The sequence below is a fragment of the Cygnus atratus genome, chromosome Z (genome assembly GCF_013377495.2).
Source record: "Cygnus atratus isolate AKBS03 ecotype Queensland, Australia chromosome Z, CAtr_DNAZoo_HiC_assembly, whole genome shotgun sequence".
In the NCBI taxonomy this organism is placed as follows: domain Eukaryota; kingdom Metazoa; phylum Chordata; class Aves; order Anseriformes; family Anatidae; genus Cygnus; species Cygnus atratus.
This window is the reverse complement of record NC_066396.1, coordinates 84,363,997-84,385,922: the sequence shown is the minus strand read 5'-3', so window position 1 is coordinate 84,385,922 and position 21,926 is coordinate 84,363,997. Positions and strand designations below refer to the sequence as shown.

The window sequence follows — 21,926 nt, the reverse complement described above, 5'->3', positions numbered from 1 at the left end:
CATGAAAACAATAAAGGAAATTGAGCATCTGTCTTATGAGGAAAGGCTGAGAGAGCTGAAACTGTTCAGTCTGGAGAACAGAGTGCCTGAGAGGGAATCTTCTCAATATGTATAAATACCTGAATGGAGGGTGCAAAGAGGATGGAGCCAGAATCTTTTTCAGTGGTGCCCAGTGCCAGGACAAGAGGCAGTGGGCACAAACTGAAACACAGGAGGATCCCACTGAACATCAGGAAGCACTTTTCAACTGAGCAGTAGTAGCACAGGATGCCCGGAGGGGTTTTAGAGTCGCCCTTTTTGGAGATATTTAAAACCGTCTGGATGTGGTCCTGGGCAGGACCACATTAATTGGAGATCCCAGGCATTTCCTATAGTCATAGGAAAGCTCAGTTTTCCCTTTCTGAGAGAACAAATTGCAGGATCCAGAAACCTTGAGAAAGGACTGCAGAGACTACTAGGTTGTTCTCTGCCATGAGAATTTAGTGCAGTATAACCACCACTCTGGACAAAACAAAAGCACTGGCACGGGAAACTGGATGGTAGGTACAATCATTGCAAGTATTACAGGTATTAACATCCTCTGTTAAAGCATATGTTTTTCCCAAGGTGCTGATGGATCTCTTTATTACACAGGAGTTGCGAATTGGTGTTGTTAAGTCTGAACAGTGTCTAGATTTCTCAATCTTGTGTGATTTTTTTTTTTCCTGTGATTTCTGTCACTTTCAGGTAAATGGAAGATTTGGAGACTAACTTAATCCAGACACGTAAAGCATGTAGAATAGAGCAAATGGTAGCGAAATGGCTTCATCGCTCCCGGGATGGTGCATCAAGGTAAACATTGTATTTCCAACAACAAAAGCTTGTTTCCAATGAACATGGGAAGTCACAGGTTGCGGTTCTCACTCACTGTTTCAGTTCCTTCAAAATATGCATACTGCATTCCCTAGAAATAAGCAATGTTTTCAAGCATCTCCCTCATTTTCCAGTGGGCCAAATGTTCCTTCTTTCACGCATTCCTATTGTGTGAACCACACCTACAGAAACACAATACCATTCAATGTGAAATGTGCTTCTCTTGAAGATGGGGTTTTAACTCTTGTGTCTTGCCATTGGCCCAGGTCTTAAGGACAAGGCAGTGTTGCATTTGCAAGAGATCCTGGCCTGTATCTGCTTTGCTTTTCTAAGGTCTGTGAATCAAAATTAAACTGTATGGAATCCTGGCAGGAGTTGAGAGCTGCAAATTCTCTCACCACATTGCTGGGTAAAGGTGTTGCTTGGACCCATGGAGGTCAGGGCTTGCTGCAGGGCTCACCTGGAGTTCTCCTTCCATGCAACCACCAGACTGAGGTGGCTGAAAGAGTTGTGGCTGCAACTGCCTGGTGCTGCTGGCCTGTGATCTTCACATTTCCCTGGAGCCCAGGGGAGCACTGCTGGCCTGCGCACCATGGGGACACCCATGGGTACCCAAAAGAGTTCTGACCTCTCTGTATACTTGTGCAGCCCATTGAAATCAGGGGAGCTGTGGAATCTAAGCCCCTTTGATAACATTTTTTCTGACTATATCTTAATATACCAGTTTGACTATATCTTACTATATATATCTGACTATATATATATATATATATATATATATACACTATATATATCTGACTATATCTTAACAACTAGTTTCTTGTCTCACAGTGGCAGAGTGCCTGTGACAAATGTCACCAGGGATGGCAGTGGCCAGCCTGCCAGCCATGTCAAGCTCACTGTCACAGTATACAAAGACTTGGTCCTCCATCACTATGGCTTTGAGATTTGCCCAAACCTTCCTCTTACAATTGCATCTGTCACTGCAGGTAAGCACCATTTTCTTGTCCCTACAACCATACGTGTGAGAAGCCTGAGCTGTCCCAGTTGGCCTTTGTGATAAACTCCTGCCAGATGCCTATGGTTAGCATATGAACCTTGATCTCTGAGGAGAGAAAGCCTGTGTGCCTGTGACGTGCAGAGTGCTTGAACATCTGTCTGCTTTCTCACAACACAGAGGAAATCTGAAACAGTGCCAGCTTCACCATGAATTGTCTGGTTGCACTCAGACACAGCTGATCTTGAGGGACACAAAGAGCTGCTTGAAAGCAAAGTTCTTTTTGGAGTTGAATCTGAAATGCCAAGGAAGAATTTTATCTAATCTTACAGTTCTTACTCTGCAGTGAGATCCTGTTGCCGAAAATGCTATCTGGGCTTAACACCCTGTAACAGGGAGAGGATCACTGCTAGATACAGGCAGTCTAGATGGAGTTCTGCTTAGGTCAAGCAAATCAACTCTTCCCCATAAGAAGGGACATAATTCTGCTTCTAAGGTGTTTTTTGTTTTTTTTTTTTCTTCTAATAGATACACAAAAATCTTGCTTTGTACCCCCATTGGTAACAGTCTGACAGCCAGAGGAAAAACTGCCCAAGCTGGACAGGTAGATGGTGTGGGAAAGGTAGCAGAAGAGTGGTCTGGGCTCTGACTCCAGCAAGCTATGTAGGCTGTGACATCCCCCCATATGAAACCTGTGACTAAATTAGCTGGGAGTATTGAAGGGTAAAAAATGTAGAGGGAGTGTTTTCTGTTAGGCTCTTCTTTTTTCCTAATCTGAAAGCATCAGTGTTTTATTAAAACAGGCACAGAGAAACTTGTCCTTTTAAGTCTTGGTCATGGCTAAAAGCCCTGTGTTTATTTCCAGCCCTTTGTCTTTGTGTTCTGTGTTTTTCTGTGTGTCAGGGTGCCCAGGGGACAGGTGTTGGGTGCTAGTGTGCTGTGTGGGCAAACCTGTCTGGTGGAGAAATTAAATACCTTGACTGGTAGCCTCATGGTAATGGAGCCAGGGGCTGCCTGCACACTACTGCTCTTCAGACCAGAAGTCTACCTGCCCTGTAGCCCCTTGGGTCCTGCAGCTGTTAGTCTTTAGGAAACCTCTTTGTGGGTCCTCCCAGCAACCCGTGTGGTGGAAAAGACCTCCTCCATGCTCTCCTGGGTGGCCAAGGGGCATCATCGTGCCAGGAGCGTAGCCTGTCTCTCCCAGGGAGAAGTGTAGCAGGAAGTCTGGTGATCCCTCTCAGTCATCCCGTGGCCTCCCAAGATCCTATGAACATCCCCACTGTGCCCAAGGCACACAGTGCCTGTGAGTGCTGTGTAATGCGCTGTGACAATGGACAAGGCATGCACAAGAGGGTTGCTCAGTGGTTTGGAGGTCCAGAGGGAAGCCCAGGCTAGGTGGTGTGAATACGGGCTGCGTGTACCAGCTGGCACCAGGGCCCCAAACCTCTTGGCCCCTTTTTATAGTGCCATACAGAGGGAGTTGCTGAGGCAAGGAGGTGGTGGGTGGGAAGAGAGCTCAGTGTGCATCCCCTAGGCAGGAGGTCTGCCAGTGCATGACTAACAGTGTGCCAATTGTCCACAGGGAGCACTGCTGATGGGAAGCTGCTGCCAGGTGACCAGCTCCTCCGGATAAACTCCACCATGGTAGAGGACATGTCCATTGAACGGGTGGCTGACATGATCAGGTATGGTCCTGCTCACCCTGTCTGGGTAAGGGTACAAGGGTGAAGAGTGGAGGGGTGGGAACCCACTTTCACCAGGGGTTACAATGGCGCGAGCGGCTGCTGACCCTGGCTGATTGCATCTGTCTCTGTTACAGGGAGGCTGGTGACGAGCTCTTCCTAACCGTCCTGCGCAGTACGTCGGTAAATGGCTTCTTGAGCACTCTCAGCACTCCCCATCCTGGGCAGCCCTGGGAAGGTGGGGCAGATGGGCTGGCATGCAGGATGCATGGGCTTGACTGAAGCTGTGAGGGAGCTGCAAGGAACCGCTGCCTTTGTGCACACCTGTGCCTTTTGAAGAGCTTCTAGGGATAATCAGTGGTAATGCCTCACAGCTCCCCTGGGCAGGGGGCAAGAGACCCCACAGAACCTGCCCCATGTGAGGGGCTCAGTGAGTGATTTGGAGCTGGAGGCAGCCTGCGAAGGGCTCAGGAGGTGCCTGGCCATGGTTCTGCATCAGCGCCCTGTGAGCCAGGAGGGCCTGGCCATGAGGAGGCCGCCCCCCAGGCCACAGGCATCTCGCCCAGCATGCCATGTCTCGTGCCAGCCTGCCAGGAGCAGTGTGGGTGCTTCCCCATGTGCCACAGCTGTCCTGGCCCCGGGGGGGTCAGGAAGCCTTCTACACCCCAGGAATTGTAAGGCAAATGCTGAGGCTGTGGACAGCCCCCTCACCACCCTCCCCTCACCCTCAATGCTCCTTGAAAGCTCTTGAGGTTTTCTCAAACCTCGGGTGCTTCCTAGCACTCTTTCTGAGTGTGGGAAAACTTTTATCCCTTTTTCTCTGCGCTCTGCCTGCCTATTCATTACCACCTGAGGATTTCCACTTGATAGTTCAGCAGGCCCTGTGACTGAGCTGAGCAAAGTGCTGGCCTATAAATTCCTCTCCTGCTCTTTACTCTTCCATCTCTCTCCTGAGCAAGCAAGCCTGCTTGTGCTGGCTGGTTTGTCCTTCCCTGATCTATCTCTAGTAAGGTCTGGGACCTGGGTGTTGATCCTACTTTGGGAAGAGAAGCCAAGTTTTAGTACAAACTTTAGTGCTGGTTGCCCATTCCTATAGTATAAAAATCACCAGCAGGGATGTACTGCCAGCATAACGTGTGTGCCAACGTAGATTTCAAAGTGTGTAAAAGCTGAGCTGCAAAGCAAGGACAAAATCGGGTTTGTGTGCTTTTTGGCTTCTTTTAATGTATGACAGTGGCCTGTAGGAGGTGTTTTTTTTCCCCTCTACCAAACATTTTGGGGAGTGATTTTCGTTTGATTGTTTGGACTTTTAAATTTAGATCTGTTCTTAGAAACAAGAAAAATGTCTGGTCTCCTTCAGAATTGTTGCTGGAGCTCTCAGGCTTAAGATTATGAGGTTTCTTGACCGTTCAGTGAAAATGCACTAAAGACAAAGCCTCTTAAATACCTTTTTCCTGCACTAAGTCTCCTACGTGTTGGCATTGAACAGATGTACACAAAGCCAAAATAACAGAAAAGTGTTAGGCAAACCCTGTGAACGGTGGCTTCCTGTCTTTTGTTAATTTGATTTCCCATATCCAGGACATCAGTCAGTCTTGCCAGTGCTTGGTCTAGCTTTGGAGATAAAGGAAAAATGAGAGATGTACAAGACTTGAATGTCAGCCAGCAAGGGGAAATGCAACTGCTTTTCAGAGAGAAAAAAGATTAGGAAAACCCTTTATGGGATTTGGAAAAACCCTTCACAGGCGTTCATGCATTGTTTTAGAAGTAAATGGGACACAAATCCATTTTTGTCTTTTCCTTTGCAGGTCACTTTAAGGACACCTCCAAATACAGCTACAGCTTATCTCTTGGGTTTGGGGTTGGCTCTTGCCCTACTCTGAAGGCAGCTGTGCTTAGAGCTGAGAGGTAACGCCTCCCACCGATGGATATCAGACCCTCTGATGTGGCTGCTCTGGCCACGCCAGACAGGATGTTCTAGGCTCTTCTGGGAGTAGCTGATGGGCATGATGCTCTCTGTGCCCTGGCAGTCTCTAGAAGGACTTGCAAGCAGGGCACAGAGACTCCTGCCCACCTCTCTTCCGCTGTCCTTGCCAAATGGGCTTGGAGCAAGATGATTGTGGCAGGCTGGGAGGCATTTGTGCCTCTGCTGAGACTGTGGTAAGTGCTCCACCTGGAAGCTGTTTGGGTGGATACTAAGAGATGCTGCCTCTGATCGCCTGTTGGCATCTCTGTAGGGAATATCATGGTTTACAAGAGGAGGGACCTATTGGTACAAAAACCTAGTGGTTCCTAAGCTCATGTTATCTCTTGTGAAAGTGTCATGGTGAAATTGTGGTTATGTGACAGCAGCATGATGACGTCAAGTTGTCTTTTTAGCCTTGCAGTTTTCTTAAACACTTGCAATACGTCAGTATGCTCTAGAAATCGCATCAGTGCTGCAAAGTGCTGCATATACTGCTGTGTTTGTGTGATACGTTGACAGAAGAGTTTTTGTCTATGACTTCAGGCACTCTGTGTGTGGCAGTTTATGGTATACTGTGTTTATATATACATATACCCATCGCAAGCCAGCTGTTGAGTTAACAGTTTTTCTGCAGGATCCTGGTTTCATTGCAGGAGCTGGGCAGATGCCTAAACACAGCAACTGAACAAATATGTAGTGAAATTGGTTGTGCGCAGCATGTGTTGCATGTTTGTCCACTTGTTAGTGGGCACCTGGGTTTGGGCTCAGTGACTGCCCAGATGGGTCCAAAATCCTGCAGCATGCCTGGATTGTGCAGGAAGATGAGAGACTCCTAATGTCTCCCGCTTCTGTAGGTGCGAGGTGGTGTGGTGTAAGCAGCATTGGCTGTGACTGCACCCATGACTGTACTGTGGGCTGCTTCTTCTGTGCATAGGTACAACAGGCTGAGCTGCCAACTGAGTGCTGTTAATCTTTTCAGGGTGGGCCTAAGTCATCGTTCCTCACTGCAGAGAAGAGGGCGAGACTGAAAACAAACCCTGTGAAAGTACGTTTTGCAGAGGAAGTGCTGGTGAATGGACACACACAGGTCAGTGGGGCATGGCTGCAGGTGGGCACTATGAGCACTGTGTGCTGAGAAGAAATGGGTCCCATGCTGGGCTGGGTCAACATGGCCAGGACCCGTAGAATGGCTGTACCTTCACTGTGCTTGCCTGACTTGGATTTTCATCCAGGCATTTGGACCCATCTTGTTTCCTGTGCTACCTGGTGAAGTGCTGGCATCTCCAGAAGGCTTTATCTTTCATTTTCTTATTAGGGCTAATGAAAAATACCTGCATGTACTACTTCTATCCTTTTGCCACCATGTAAACTTTATGCCAGCATTAGACAGCTGTGCCACTGCTACCAAGAGATGTACTAGTCATCTCTTGAATTGCCATTCTCTCCATAGTAGACTGAAGTTTGGGCATGACAAATCTTAACCCTGAAGATAAGAGGTGAATCCTGCTGTTAATGCTCGTTCTTTTTCTGCCAAAGTATCTGGGTTATCTCCTCCTAGCCTTCAGCAGTGCTTGCATGCCATTCTGTTCAGAGAGTTTGGTACTGGAGACTTTGCTTTGTAGATAAATTTGACATGTTCTCAAGCTAAGATGACAGCTTATTGTATTTCATATCTGTTGCGTTAAGGGGTGTAGCCGATTAACCGTTACAAGTCCAGTCAGATTCAGGGTACTGAACTACCACGGTCACAGATTCACCAATAATGTACCACGCCCTTACTCTAGTTGCGTTCAATGAGAACTATCACAGCTAGGAACAATGCAGTTAAGTGCAATTTATTACAGCAGCAGGTACACAGCTTCTTTGGATTGCCGGCAATAACTTACTGTCTGCAAAAGCAAGCTAGCATGCATGAAATAACACAGGTACACAGCCTGGAAATTAACATGTTAAAAGGCACAAAGACTCTATAGAGATTTCTAAGTTTCTACGGAGACACACAGTATAACCAAGTGTTCAAATCTCACCCAAAGGCGTCCCATTTGGGGGGGGGAAGAGAGGCTCAGCCCGTTGACTGATCCCAGGAGTCAGGAGGTCTTTGGGATGGTGTATTCCCTGACGATGGTATCTTCCCTAACATCCCCTCTCTCATAGGCCAATTTATATTATTTTCTATCTTTTAGGTGGAGCTTGAGTGACTCTAGTCAAGCATATCTTAGTTATGATTGGTGAAAAGTTTTCCTGTCTCTGTTTAAAGGAATGGGCTCCAAGAAATTCAGAGCGCGTGCTCAGTGAGGGGTGGTCGCACCTTGGAGGCGGGTAGCTTTTGGGATGGAGGTGTGTTTTGGTATTATAATGATATTATAATGAGCAAAAGTACACGAGAGTACAGCATTTGTCAAAACATGACAGGTCGTTGGCTCAGGGTAACAAAAAATGCGGCTTATCGGTCTCTGTGTGCACTAGAACAATCGAGTCCCCACCTGGTCACAGAACCTAGAGAACCTAGCCATGGTGTCTCCACTCCAGTCTATGCTCCGTACTGTTCCTTAGAGTCAGCACACCATGTTCCCCCAGTGCGATAGCATCTAAGGTTGGAAGCCTTAGGGAACGCTCAGGTAATGCAGCTACACCCTACCCTGAAAGTCTCTTCAATGCTGTACATTTTCTGTAAAATGTGAATATTAGTTTTATTTTCCTAGTTACTTTAGGCAATTACACCACAATATCCTTGCAGAGGGTGTCTGCAAGGCATTCACAACTGGCTCTGTGATAGACCACCTGTAACCTGAGCTGGGATCAGCTGTTCTGATGTGAAACAAGATCATGGCTCGCTGTAGAGATGCTGCAAATTTATCACAGTGTTTCTGGTACTGATAACAAATGAGCTGAGTAGATGTGGGTCTTACTGTGACAGAAAAAGGCAAGCACTGAGAATACTTGTAGCTGATCCTAAAGTAAGAACAGCTCTTAAGTGTGTGGTTTTGTTTTTGTTTTTTGTATAACTTACTAAGTTCAACGTGGTTGGGATGAACTGGGGTGAATTGGGAGTCTTTAACTATGTTGAGTTTTCCTTTTCCCTCTGGAATGAAGAATTTCATTATTCAAAATGCCCCTCATCCTTTCCCGTACTTATTAGTGCTGTTCAGTTGTTAAGATCTGACCAAATCATGCTTTTTTTCCTCTTTGCAGTAATGAAAACTATCCCCTACCTATTTAAAAAACAAAAAACAAACAAACAAAAAAAACCTACAGCCTTTTCTAGCTATTTTTTTTTAAACTAGCCTTTTCTTCCTCTCTTCTGGGCTGTCTCTTGTCTCTCATCTCTGTTGGCAGTGAGCTCAGGCAGAGCTTTCTATGTGGAAAACTTTTAATCACTTTCCTTTTCTCCCCCCTACGTCAGAGCAGAGGTGAATGTCCTGGATGTCACCAACCTAGCAGACAGGCACAGTGTGAATTCTCTGGTACTTGCACCTGGGCATGTTAGGACCACTACTTCCCTGGCATGCTATCCAGAGCAGGAGAGCATTTATTACATCTTTCTGGAAAAGCAGTATTTGCATAGACAGCAGATACTAGATATACTCTGCTTGCATGTTTCAGAACTATCCTCTTTTAGAAGGAGTGCTATATTAAGGCAAGCAAAAATGTATCATGGCCCTGAAAAACTGCAGAGACTCCTGTTTCAGTAAACAACACCGCTCTTGTGATTTTAATGGAGCATTGGTGCTGATGACTAAATTATCTCTGTGGCAATTGGAAGGAACCCAGAAGCTGCCTTTTGCAGTTGAAACCTGAAACTACAGTTTAGGAACATAAATTGTTGATGAGCCTCAGTGTTACCCAGCCTCCATTTTATGTTACGAGCTCAGTACGTATCTCCATACAGCTGAATGATATGCAAGAGTCAGGTCCCTCAGGATCATGAAGTCAGCATCAGTCAATGTATTACTAGAACCTGTGGGCCTAGCTGTAATCTGGAGTAAATCAAGCTTGTACCAGACAAAACACGAGGGGTACAGGCTTAAGCAATAGCTGAAGCTTTCAGAATGAATTCATAGTAGTCTATCAGAGCCTGCACGAAAGGAGAGAAATCCCATCTGGATATTCTGGTCAGTTAATTGGATCTGACCAGGAAAGTGATGATACTTAAATTGTATATGAGAATTTATATATCGACTTAAAGTTCTGGCTGTACAAGGTGATATTCATATGACAATGCGTGGAGCTACTAGAAAAATAGTTGATTAGGTGTAAACCAGCATCACTTTTCTGAAATTGATGGAGGAAGCAAAGGCTGTCAAAGATGTGATGTGTTCATGTTACTTAGCATGAAAGAGTTAGAGCTTGTGCTCAGGAGCAGTCGCAATGTTTGCTCATTTTTCTCAGTGGTGACTGTAGATTGTTTGAACCCAACAAAACAGGGAGGGGAGAAACAAGGAACAAAACTCAGAAGTGACTTTATATTCTTACTTGTGGTACTTACATGGCATATGGACTCACTATCAAAAGCAACTAAGGTTGTGAGATTTATAAGGTGTTGCACAGCGAATGAAACGTAGGAGAGATCATCTTCGAAATGCCATTTTCAACCTTGGTAGTGTCGTGACAAGTAGATTGAACTGTTTTAAAATTGGAGGAATATGCTGGTTCAAGAACATAAGAAAGATGTGCTGAATGTCAAGTCCAAGGATGGAGGAGTAAGCTTTCTCAGTACGGAAGAAGAACAAGAGCAAGGCTAGAAACAAGAAGAACGGTGCAAATGACCTCTACTAAAGGAAGAATGTGGAAGGTGCAACTCTAGACAGCCCCAGAGAGAGAATATAATATGTTTCCAGTTCCTTCCCAGAGCATTCAAGGGAGGTGCTTTTTTGGTAGCATGGAGGATTTAGATAGGTCTTGAGCTGAAGGCATGGCTGCTGCCAGTGGGAGGAAAGTGTCAGTGTGGGAGGTTAGTGCTGCCTGGTGCCCAGTAATGGGAAGATGTCTTTTCCGACAGCCATTGCTCCTTCTCGACAAGGTGGGAGGATAGCTCTCAGCTTTCAGTATCTGTCAGGTCTTCCTATGCTATGTGGGAACCAGACGGTGGGCATATCTGGGCCATGTGCAGCTGTTGAACTAGCTGGAGATTTATGGTAAAGGTATTTGTTAGACTCCTTCCCTTGCTCTGTCCTAGGAACATATTTACAGAATAAGTGGTGCCATAAAAGATGGTTGTAAAAGTAGAGAAAGATTTTCATTTGATAGGCTTGAGGGGTGGAGCCATGTGAACCTCATGAAGTTCAGCAGGGCCAAGTGCAAGGCGCTGCACCTGAATTGGGACAATCCCTAATCAGAACAGACTGGATGATGAATGCAGCCCTGTGGTGAAGTATATGGGGATATTAGTGAATGAAAAATTATATATGAGCTGGCAATGTGTGCCTGCAAAAAACTAGTCATATCCTAACCTGCCCTGGTGATTTTACCTGTCTGGGCAGCCAAACACCACCATAACTCAAAAGAAAAGCGAGAAGAAAGTATGCTGGAAAGAAAAAAGAAAAACAACTTACAGGTTGAGATAAGGATAATTTAATTAAAATGAAAAGGAAGAGGGAAAAAACAAGCAAAGGCTGTGTGGAAGCAGAGAGAAAAGAAGAAAAATCTCCACTTCCCATCAATAAGTGATGTTCAGCTACAGACTGTGATGCAGGGCCGTAATAAGTGTAGGAGTTTTTTGTGAGGACAGACGTCTTCATAATGAGAGCACCCCATCTCATTCCCCTTCCCCACCTTTTATTGCTGAGTGTGATACCATATGGTATGGAATATCCCTTTTGTTTAGGTCAGCTGCCCTGGTGGTCTCCCCTCCCACCTCTTGCCCACCCCCAGCCTGGTGGTTCTGTGGGGTTTGGAGGGAGTCTTGGTGCTGTGCCAGCATTGCTCAGCAGTAGACACAACACTGGTGTGATACCAGCGCTGTTCTAGCTGCAAGTGCAGAGCGCAGCACTGTGTGGGCTGCTGCAGGAAAGGTAACTCCATCCCAGCCAGACCCAGCACACCTACGTAAACAGAAGCATGGCATTGAGGGAGGTGATTCTCACCCTCTTTGGTGCTCTCATGAGACCCTGCCTGGGGTACTGTGTTCGGCCCAGGAAAAGAGACACGGACCTGCTAGAGCCGGTCCAGTGGAGGGTCACAAAACTGATCAGAGGGCTGGAACACCTCTCCTGTGAAGAAAAGCTGAGAGGGCTGTTCAGCGTGGAGAAGGATCTGGGGAGACCTTATTGCAGCCTTTCAATACTTTCAATGGGGATTTATAAGAAAGATAAAGAGAGGCTTTTTACCAATGCCTGTAGTAATAAGACAAGGGGGTAACAGGTTTAAACTAAAAGAAGTTTGATTTAGATTAGACATAAGGAAAAAATTTTCTGCTGTGAGGCCAGTGAGGCACTGAAACAGGTTACCCAGAGAAGCTGTGGAAGCCCTATCCCTGGAGATGTTCAAGGCCGGGTTGGATGGGGCTTTCAGCAACCCGATCTGGCAGAAGGTGCCCCACCCCGTGGCAGGGGGATTGGATCTAGGCGGTCTTTAAAGGTCTCTTTCAACCCAAACCATTCTATGATTTATACCAGGATGTACTGTGTCAGGCAGAGCAGCCTGATGCCCAGAGGCATAATGTCCAATGATTAATTAGTGTTGTTTCTTTTGTTCTGCAGGGGAATTCTCTTCTTTGTATGCCAAACGTTCTCAAAGTATACTTGGAAAATGGGCAGACAAAAGCTTTCAGGTTTGAGACAAGCACTACTGTAAAGGTAACTTGGTTATCTGTCTTCATTCCCACCACCTCTATTCAGTCCAGTTGCAACAGTGCATGTAGTGGAACTTGGAACCTCTTGCTTGCATTGGCCAGCTGGTGCCAATTGGATTGCCAACTGCTGCTGATCAAGCTGGATTTTCCTTGTCCTCCCTGAAGGGGAAGCTTTACTTTGGTTCTTTGTTTTCTTCTCAGCAACTGGTTTTCACAGAACTTACAGAAGCTTGGCTAGGAGACCACTACAACTTTGTGAAGTGCGGTTGAAGTTGTGCAAGAAGACAGCTTGCTTGGAGGACTGACAGATCACCAACTGTCCACGCAAACTTTGCTTTCCTAGGAAACCACATGACCAAATGCAGAGGAGAAGGTTGTTTAATATAGCATTGATGATGTGCATACCTGAGAAGGAGAAAAAGTTTCCTGGCCTGGGACGTGGAGAGTGGAGTCCAGGTGTGGGTATTGTGTGAGCTCAGCAAGTGCACTTGTGCCTTGTTATTTGAAGCCCATGTCCATGTTGCAGCCTCATTTCTGCATTGGTGAAAACATCTTCCCTGCAGGGACATGAAAACCAATGAACCCCTTGAGATGAAAAAGCAGCACCACCTCCCTAGGATTAGTTGTGCTTGGAAGCATCACAGATGAGTTAACCATCATTCTCTTCAAAATACAAGGCACCAGGTTCTAAAGCCATTAATCCAACACTTTCCATAATTGTCATATTTAGACTAAGGCCTACAAACTGAGTTTTTCTGGCCTGATCTGCAGTGTTGCTCACTGTTTCTGTTGGAGTTAATGAACTTTGCTCGTTCACACTGATGGCAGGCCGTAATTTCTTTTAAGTGTTAAATATTTTCCTGCAGCAGTGCAGTCACTGTGGAAAGATACGTGATGACCAGACTAGACATAATTGGGCTGGAAGAATATTCAGGGCAAAGCAAGGAGAATTTATTTGTAATGCAATTAAGACTTTCATGAAAAAGAGGTTTATTGTCTACTTCATCCCAACTTCACAAAACTGTTATGGTCTCTCATGCACTGAAGTCCCTGCAAACCTTGAGAGAATCATTTGCTTGGCAGATAAAAAGAAAATAGTGAAATAAAACAAGGAGGCAGTGAGGAAGTGGGGAATGAGTTGAAAAAATATTTGGATGTCCATCTGCAAGGGATTTACTTCTAAAAGATGGATTAGCTCCTCATGTTTGACTTGCGTTCCTCACCTCTAACCTGGAACAACAGTTTCCGTACTGGAGTTGAGTGAAACCCTCACCAGCATCCTCACAGTAACACTCAAATGTGTAAAATACTTTCTGAAATAATTGTTTTCTAAAGTTCCTGTATTGTTGTAGAGATCCTTATATAAAACTGATACAAGTCAAATATTTATGCTCACCCCGTGAGAACTGAATGCATTGAAGGAGTTCCGATTCAGTTTGTACTTAGTCAAGCCTTATGTAATGTTTTCTGTTTGCCAAAAACAAACTCATTTATTTCAATGACATTTAATATTCCAACAGAATTCTTCATATAACTGAAACATTACATCGACTTTGGTAAGATTTTCACTAATGATTATGGTCCCAAATTCTTGGGGTTTGGTGGAGAAAAATGTTTTTCACCAGTTCTTTTCACTTTCTTCAAAAAGTGTTGTAGAGTTCTAGAAAGCTAGAATGGTTAACAGCAAACATTAGAATTGAAGGTGACAAAGCGTTCAAAACCACCAAACTTAAAAACCATAATGCAAAAACTTTGGACATGAAGCAGCCCAGGCCATGGAACTCTAGGAAATTAATTTGATGCCTACTACACCTTGAAGATTTGCATCTTATTGCACTCTTAACTCTACAGCAAGCTGCAGTTTCCCTCCCTTGACCTCCTGCCCTACTAAAAATAATGTGTTTTCCTACCTTCATCTGCTCTTCCCATGCTTCCCCTGCAGTTCCTTTGGCTCCCTTCATTGCCCACTGGATAGCATCAGTGTACGTGGGTGGCTCTGAACACTGTCCTGCCTGGCTGATGTACACTTTCATTGCTTGGCTGCCCGCTGGGATAGCACAGCAGCTAACCACCAAGCTTGTGCTTGGCATCACAGAGAGTCTGTCATCATCTGTACCTCCACTTCTGATGAACTTACAGGCTTTCTCTAACCTTGAGACCTCAGTGGTCTGTCCAGATCATTGTGTTCAGAAGTTGTCAGTGAAGAAAGGAATGCACTGGTTTCCTGTGAAACACCACTAAAAAATCTGCTGCTATGTTGCTGCAGCAAGCTTGTTCTTGGCTGCAGAGACTCTTGGGTGCCTTTGGGTGCCCTTGGCTGCCTTTTCATTGCTGTCCCACACAGCTTCCAGAGGCTGACTGGAATCGTCTACACTCAGTGTGCTAGTATTGATCAACAACTATATTTAAATATTTGACCATCCATGTGCTTTCCCTTCCCAGGATATTGTTCTCACCTTGAAGGAGAAGCTCTCTATCCGGAGCATTGCACACTTCGCCCTCACCCTGGAGGAGCAGTACAATGCAGCAAAGGTCCACTTGCTGCATGAGGAGGAGCTCATTGAGCAGGTGTGGAGAACCCCTCGCGTGGCCCCACAGCTGTGCTGGGGGCCACCGACACCAGTGGGTTGTAGCCCGTGAGGTGTGGAGAAGGCCCAGCTCCGCAGGTGTCACAAAAGAGAATGGCCTTGGCCCCATCTCCAGAGATGCTTCCCTCTTCTCTCTCTGCTTTTTGCATGTGTTACCACTGCATTAGCCAGAGCCCCCTGAGAAACAGACCTTTCAGAAGTGCCTCACTCCCTTTAGAGAACTTGCAGAGCAATACCCACAGGCTGATATGGCTTGGATTATGTAGAGCAATCGGGACGAGTATGCTTTGTGCCACCTATCAGAGTGGCCCATCAACACAGAGGATCGGTTGAAATTGTCTTAAAATAGCTGTGTATTGAGCCATTTGCAGTTTCCTTGATAGTCAAAGAGAGTTAACCCAGCCAAGCACCAACTTTGATCAAATTGCTAATAAAGAAACAAACATGGGGTTAGCTCTGTTAGTAATTCTGTTGTTCTGTTAGTAATTCTGAGCTAATCTAATTTGGGAGAATGAGTCTACTTGTGAGTCAGCAGTATGAACACGACACTTTGCTGGTTGGTGATCCACTGTAATGCAGAGAGGTTTGGTAGCTAATACCATCCATCCCTTGAGCATGTGTCTGAGAATTTCTGTGTAGATTTTGTTGATTAACTTGTACTGGATTTGCCCAGAATTAAATATGCTAATAGATAACCCAGGGATCTTACAGTGTAGTGAAATTACGATGATGATCCAAGTGTCTGCTTTGGGCTGCTGTATCTTAAGACCAAACTTTAAAGCAGAGAAACCTGCCCCTTTGCAATTTTCATATGGCCTTGAAACCTCTGTCATGCTTATGCTACAAATATGAGATCAGTAGATACTAATGAAGTTCTATCAAATGCTGCTTGGGCACTACCACAGGAAGAAGCAAAAACCAGAAAAAGAATCTAAGATAGAAATGCAGAAGCATCTCCCTGTGTTTGCTAAGAACAGTGGCTGATCTGCAGCCATCCCACTTGCCAGTGCTTTGAATGATTTCTGTGTGTCCATATGAGCCAGGTGCTCAGTATGCATGTATGGAGGGACTGCACCAGTTGTTCTGGTATGATGCTGTTTGTCCATTGCAGGTGGTCCAAAAAAGAGAATCCCATGACTACCGGTGCCTCTTCAGAATTTGCTTTGTCCCAAAGGATCCCTTAGACCTCCTGCAGGAAGACCCAGTTGCCTTCGAATATCTCTACCTGCAGGTGAAATTGAGGCATTTCATAATTCTGGATCTTTTCCCATCCAGTTCTCATTTCTGCTTTACACTGAAGCATGCTTTAAGCCAGTTCAGTTACATGAATATGAAATGCAGAGCATATAAGAATAAAGCATTTGTACTGAACTTGCATTAAATTCTTAAATCAGTTTGTGAGCTTGGCTTTCTAACAGAATGATAATGAAATGAGCTGGGTGACTCCCTCTATTTGGCCTGTAGTAGTCATATAAGAGGTCTTATCCTGACTTCTTTTTGAGCTTCGTGGTAGTGACATCATGCTAACTGAGCTCTATTTGTTCCAGAGCTGCAGCGATGTGCTTCAGGAAAGGTTTGCTGTGGAAATGAAATGCAGTGTGGCGTTACGTCTGGCTGCTCTACACATACAAGAGAGAATCTATGCTTGTGCTCACCCACAGAAAGTATCCTTGAAATACATTGAGTAAGTTCCAAAATTTCTGTGTTATGTTGTGAGTAAGCCTGGAAGAAATAGTGTCATCAGCTCTGTGTTTGCCTAGTATTTAGTTCCAGTTAGGAGACTGTCTCTGACCCAAAGAGACTATAGTCTGTTCGTTTTGCCTGTTGTTTTAGTGCAAGGTAGCTGCCTGAGCCTCCCTGTCTTTAACCTGCTGAGTTGCCTAAATAGTATGGGTATTACAACATCTGAGCATGTCCCTAAGCAGACAGAGATTCTGATCCTGGTTCAGGAGGGACATCAAATTGCAAATCTCCTGCTTAATTGTGCTTACTGAAGCTGCTTCTGCCAGTATACTGAAATATGCAAGCTGTAATTTGGAGAGAGAAAAATCACCAAATTTTCACAGTCAGTACTTTACATCCATTCACCCACCAGAACTTTCCCAGAAATACCTAATTTCAGTCCTTATGTGAAATAATAAGATCTGGAAAATAATACAGAAAAAGTTTTCACAAGCAGCAGGTGTGCCGTGCTGCCTGTCAGTGATGTTAGATCACACTTTCCCTAAAGACCAGCCATGCTTTAAGCAATTGTCATGGGTCAATCATTAAGTAACTGGCATTTGTGCTGTAACTGCACCACAGAGCCAAAACCACCCTATACAGTGCCACTGATTCCCTGTGTACAGCCAGACATACTCAACCACATGCTGTTAGTGGAGAGTGAGAAGCAAGTACAGACAAGTACACCGTTCTTAGTTCGTGGATATTTAATGCTTCAGTTGAGTAAACTTTTCAGCAAAACAGATGTGCCATGTTTTTGGGTCTAGGGAACCAGAGATGTTGAAATGTAGTAATCATGTATCCGAAGTAAAGTGATTGTAAAGACAGAGTTTTCATCCTGCGCGTAGCAAGGACAGACAAGACCAATATGCTTACTGAGCTTTTAGATTGTCTCCTGCATAACAGGCGTTTTGCATGAGACCACATGTTCCTCCAACCCCATCAGCTGGCTGCCGTTCAGCATGTTCCCTTGTTGTTGTGGGACAGCACAGTTGGGACCTCTTTTGTTCCCCTTCCTGTCTTTCTGGCAGGAGAGACTGGGGAATTGAAAACTTCATCTCACCAACTTTGCTTCGAAACATGAGAGGGAAGGATATCAAGAAAGCCATCAGCTACCATATGAAGCGGAACCAGATCCTGCTGGACCCTCGGCAGAAGGTAGTATGCGTGGCCTGTGTTTGAGGTGCTTCCTGGAATGCTGGCAGCATTTCTCAAGGCCACAGAGGGCATGTCTTTCCTGTGCGGGTCTCTTCTCTGTGTGACTGCTTGTTGTTTGTTTTTTTTTTCTCCTCATATTTTCATTTTGTAATCTCTGCAGCATATGCACCCTAATTTCCCCATATAGTGTGTTGTGATGCAGTTTGCTTGTGCAGTTGTCAGATGGTAATTGTGGTAATATAGTATGGTTCTATTCAGATTTATTGCATATGGAAAGCAAGCTATATGTGTTGGTCAAATACTGTGTCCTGTATGAAAAGATTGTCTTCTAGCCAATAGGCTACCTGACAAATCTTATTCTCTGTCACGTTTCTAAACAATGTTTCTTCTCTTGCAAAATGAAGCATATGCTCGCAGCAGTCCAAGTGCGTCTGAACTACCTACAAATCCTGAGTGACCTGAAGATGTACAATGGGAAGATCTTTAATGCCACCCTGATGGTACGAGTGCTGTTTATCAATGTAATTGGGGTTTGATATGCTGTCTCAATGCCTCCTCTGTGCATCTTCCATGCGGTGTACTTGGACAATAACTGGAAATCCAGGACACAAGGAGTAGTTTTACCCTTTTTTTTCCACCGGTGAACAAGATCAGGTCTAAACCAAAGCAAACTCTATCTAAAGCAAGAATATTTAAATATTGTTCTACATTGTTGATGTAAGACTAGCTGCTGAGCCTTCTTCCATGTCTTTGCTTTGTTGATGCTTGTAGAAAATGCAACATTGGCTCTGCTGATGCTGTTTCAATGAGCTCCAGTATAATACCACTCTTCCCTGCCCTGGGACATCATGGTAATTATTGGTCAGGGTGTCTGCAAGGGTAACTCAGCATAGCTCCACAGAAGGCAGTAACAGTTACCTGATAATTATGCATAGTTTCCTAATTGAAGTTTGTGACTGGCCCTTCAGATGAACTCTGTCCATGTTTTGAATGTCAAAAGGCATTCAAAGATTAAGATCTGAGCGTGTTTCAAAAACAACTGTTATGAAAATGTTTTGGCCAATCTTAAACCTTTCTGTAAAAAAGAACACTGTTCAGGCAAGAAGTTTCTTGGCTAGTTGCCTCTCCCCATGTGGATCTGTAATGAATGATGGACCACAAGCAGTTCATAGAGTGCTGAGCAGTGTAGGTGGGCCTGTACCAGAGGAGGACCTTTCTGAATGGTTTGCAGTAATGTCTAGGTTTACACTTATGTGCAAATTGAAATATTTCTGCCAAACTATATGGGCATTAACACATTTTTTTTAAGTGTCTGATCCTAACAGAAAGTCTTGATATTGCTTCCAAAACCAAAAATGCCTTCTTGAAGTTTCTGGCCAGCTCCAGTAGGTCTTACTAGGTCTATGTGGCACAGCCAGCCAGGTGACACTTCTGATAGCAAGCTGCTGCTGACCACCTCTTTGGATCTGCTAGATGGCTGGTGCACCTCTGGGGCCACCTGCCTTGGGGACACCCGGAAACTGGCGGTCCCCAAGTCAGAGAAGAGAACGGCCAGGAGCAGGTGACCTGATGGCCTGTAAGTAACAGGGGGCTCCCTTTGCAGCTGGCTAGAGTCCAGTTGTAAAGGGAGTCCAGTGTTAAAAGATACCACAAAAGAACGGGTGGCTGAGGAGTCCCTGCCCAGCACAGGCAAATGGGTTCCTGCTTAGATTTCAACCAAAGATTCAACCTCTCTCCCTACAGCTACAGGACAGAGAATCATACGTTGCATTGCTGGTGGGTGCCAAGTATGGGGTGAGCCAGATTATCAATAGCAAGCTAAACATCATAACAAGTCTGGCAGAGTTTGCAAACATCAGCAGGGTGGAGCTTACAGAAGAGTCTGAGAAAGTGAGCATGGTAAAAATCTACCTACAGGATCTGAAGGTAAGTGGTGCTCTTGTGGTAGCCAGCATGTCACTCTGTCAGGGACAGAGAAAAAGGGGGGAATCATGCACACTGTTTTTTTTTTAATTAAATCTGACATTAAGCCGATGGTATCATTATTACAAAAGGCTAAGAAGGGAGAGCTTATAGGAAGAATACCAAATGAGTGAAGAAAAGTTATTATTCTTGCTGTGCTTTATCAGTGAGACCTATCAAAGAAAACACAACAAAAACTATTTCTCTTCTTTCTCTGTGTTTCATACAGAAACAGAGTGCTGTACAATTATGGCCATATAGGGGAGAGGAAATGTCTTTTCAGTGTGCCGCATGTTCCTGCAGATTGTGGTACAGGTGATGTTTGCCTGTTCTAACATTGTTGCTGTTTTCTGTTCCCCTACTGGAAAAAAAAAAAAAAAGATGCTGACCCTGCTGCTGGAATCAAACAGTGCAAAAGATCTTGTTTGCCTCATCATTGGCTACTACAGACTGTTCGTGGATGCGAATGCCTCCATATTTACTTGGGGAGAGAAAAGACAGCAACCGCACCGTGTCTCAGCTGAAGAAGGTTAATTTGCCAAAGAATGGGGAGAAAGTGGGTGGATCATCCAGCAGTATTGGTGTTATTCCCTCTTGAGAACAGTGTCATGGTAGAACAGTAGCCTGGGAATGAACAGTGACAACTACAAAATTTTGAGACTATCAGCCTTGGTGTCACTGCCATTTTTCCTTGAACCCCAGACCTGTTGGGCAGGGGGAGAGAAGGAGTGATTATCATCTTTCTCCAAGAAGTGGAGGCTGTTTCTGTCATTGAAATAGCAAACCTGTTACTGAGCACTTGCGCTCTTTTACCAACCTCCAGAACAATTTACCCTCTGCCCAGCATCTGCTGGCCAGGAGAAGGAGAATGTTTGCCATGCTGTCCTGTCTCTTGTAAGGATAACTCCAGTCTGATAGGGTTTGCAGGCAGAGGCTTTAGGCAACGTGTTGCCTGGCTGCTTTTCTGCAGCTCCCTTTGGTTACTGTTCTGCAGTAAAACCAGACAAAGCAGGCAGGAAGGACCAAGCCTCCGCTTACGGGTTATGACCCTGCAGGTCAGATTGCGTCTTTACATTGTTTACTGATGAGGAACTGAAGGCAGAGTTCTCTGGGCTTTGAATCCCTACTGTGTGACCAAGTTTGTAAACCCTTTTCTGGCGGTTCCTCTTTGCCACCGCAAAGGACAGGCTGACAGATGTGTTTAAATCACAGGATATGAATCTCGAACCTGCAGTGATTCTGAAGACTCCTGGGAACTGGATTCCTCCTCAGAGCATTGCTTGGGCATGCCTGCAGCATACAGCAGCACCCCTCCTGTGTGCGAGAAGGAGCTGGGAGAGCTTCACAGCCGAGAGAAGGACAGCACAAAGCCCCAAGCTGGAGGAAGTGACCAACACGATGCGGGTGGCAACACAACAGACAGTACATCTGAGGCTTCAGATTCAGCCAACACAGAGAGCCGAGGGTTTAAGACAAGTGGCTCAAGTGACTCAATGGATGCACTGGAGGAAGATGAATTGGAAGCTTGCTCTTCCTCCAGGCCAGAGTTCTTCCACTTCTACACACCAACTGTGCACGAAATGAACAACTCAGATGAGAGTTTCTTCCCCATTTGTGCTGCAGAAGACTCCAGAAGGGCAGAAGCCAGGGACTTCTTCTGTTTCTTGCAGGTACCAGAAGCAGAGGAGCATGAATGTGAGCACAGCCCCTGGGAGGAGAGAGGAGTGGACATAGGTGTGTCTATGCTAGGGACCAAGCTATCTGACAGAAATGCCATGGGCTATTACAGCCTGTGTTGCAGCGTATCGCCTGCAGGTAGTGTAGAGAAGAGCAATATCAGTCACAGCCCTGGAAGAAGTCCTTGGAAAGATGCCTCTGCCCAGGAAGAGGCACACTGTGGAGCGGAGCAGGTAGCAGAAGCAAGCGATCTCATTTTGGAGCCACCCCCAGGCTTTGGTGACACCAGCTCAGAGGAAGAGTTCTACGACGCTGCAGACAGCCTCAGCCCCCCAGACACCCTGGCAGGTAAACCTGTACCCACCCACTGCAGGTCATCTCCTGTCCTCACCTTCCTTCCTTCTCCTGAGCTAGGGTGATGCCTGTTTGCCATGTCAGTCTTCTGAGAAAGAGCATCCTTCAGCTGTTCATAGTTTTCCCAAGATTGTTGAAAGACCTTTGAACACCCGTTCTCTGCAAGCCACTCTTCATC

The 21,926-nt window shown here is 45.4% G+C and overlaps 1 protein-coding gene across 1 annotated transcript in view; it reads left to right on the top strand.

Annotated features, from left to right (window-relative positions):
• FRMPD1 (FERM and PDZ domain containing 1) overlaps window positions 1–21,926 on the top strand; it is a 29,798-nt gene that overhangs the window by 4,424 nt on the left and 3,448 nt on the right. Inside the window, exons 2-15 of the mRNA XM_050716553.1 lie at window positions 727–831; window positions 1,684–1,841; window positions 3,432–3,534; window positions 3,669–3,714; window positions 6,477–6,584; window positions 12,196–12,291; window positions 14,730–14,855; window positions 15,987–16,106; window positions 16,423–16,559; window positions 17,629–17,755; window positions 18,160–18,255; window positions 19,499–19,681; window positions 20,099–20,246; window positions 20,930–21,742. Of these exons, the coding sequence (XP_050572510.1) occupies window positions 731–831; window positions 1,684–1,841; window positions 3,432–3,534; window positions 3,669–3,714; window positions 6,477–6,584; window positions 12,196–12,291; window positions 14,730–14,855; window positions 15,987–16,106; window positions 16,423–16,559; window positions 17,629–17,755; window positions 18,160–18,255; window positions 19,499–19,681; window positions 20,099–20,246; window positions 20,930–21,742 (2,362 nt within the window). The 5' untranslated portion in view covers window positions 727–730. The remainder of the gene's footprint in view (window positions 1–726; window positions 832–1,683; window positions 1,842–3,431; window positions 3,535–3,668; window positions 3,715–6,476; window positions 6,585–12,195; window positions 12,292–14,729; window positions 14,856–15,986; window positions 16,107–16,422; window positions 16,560–17,628; window positions 17,756–18,159; window positions 18,256–19,498; window positions 19,682–20,098; window positions 20,247–20,929; window positions 21,743–21,926) is intronic.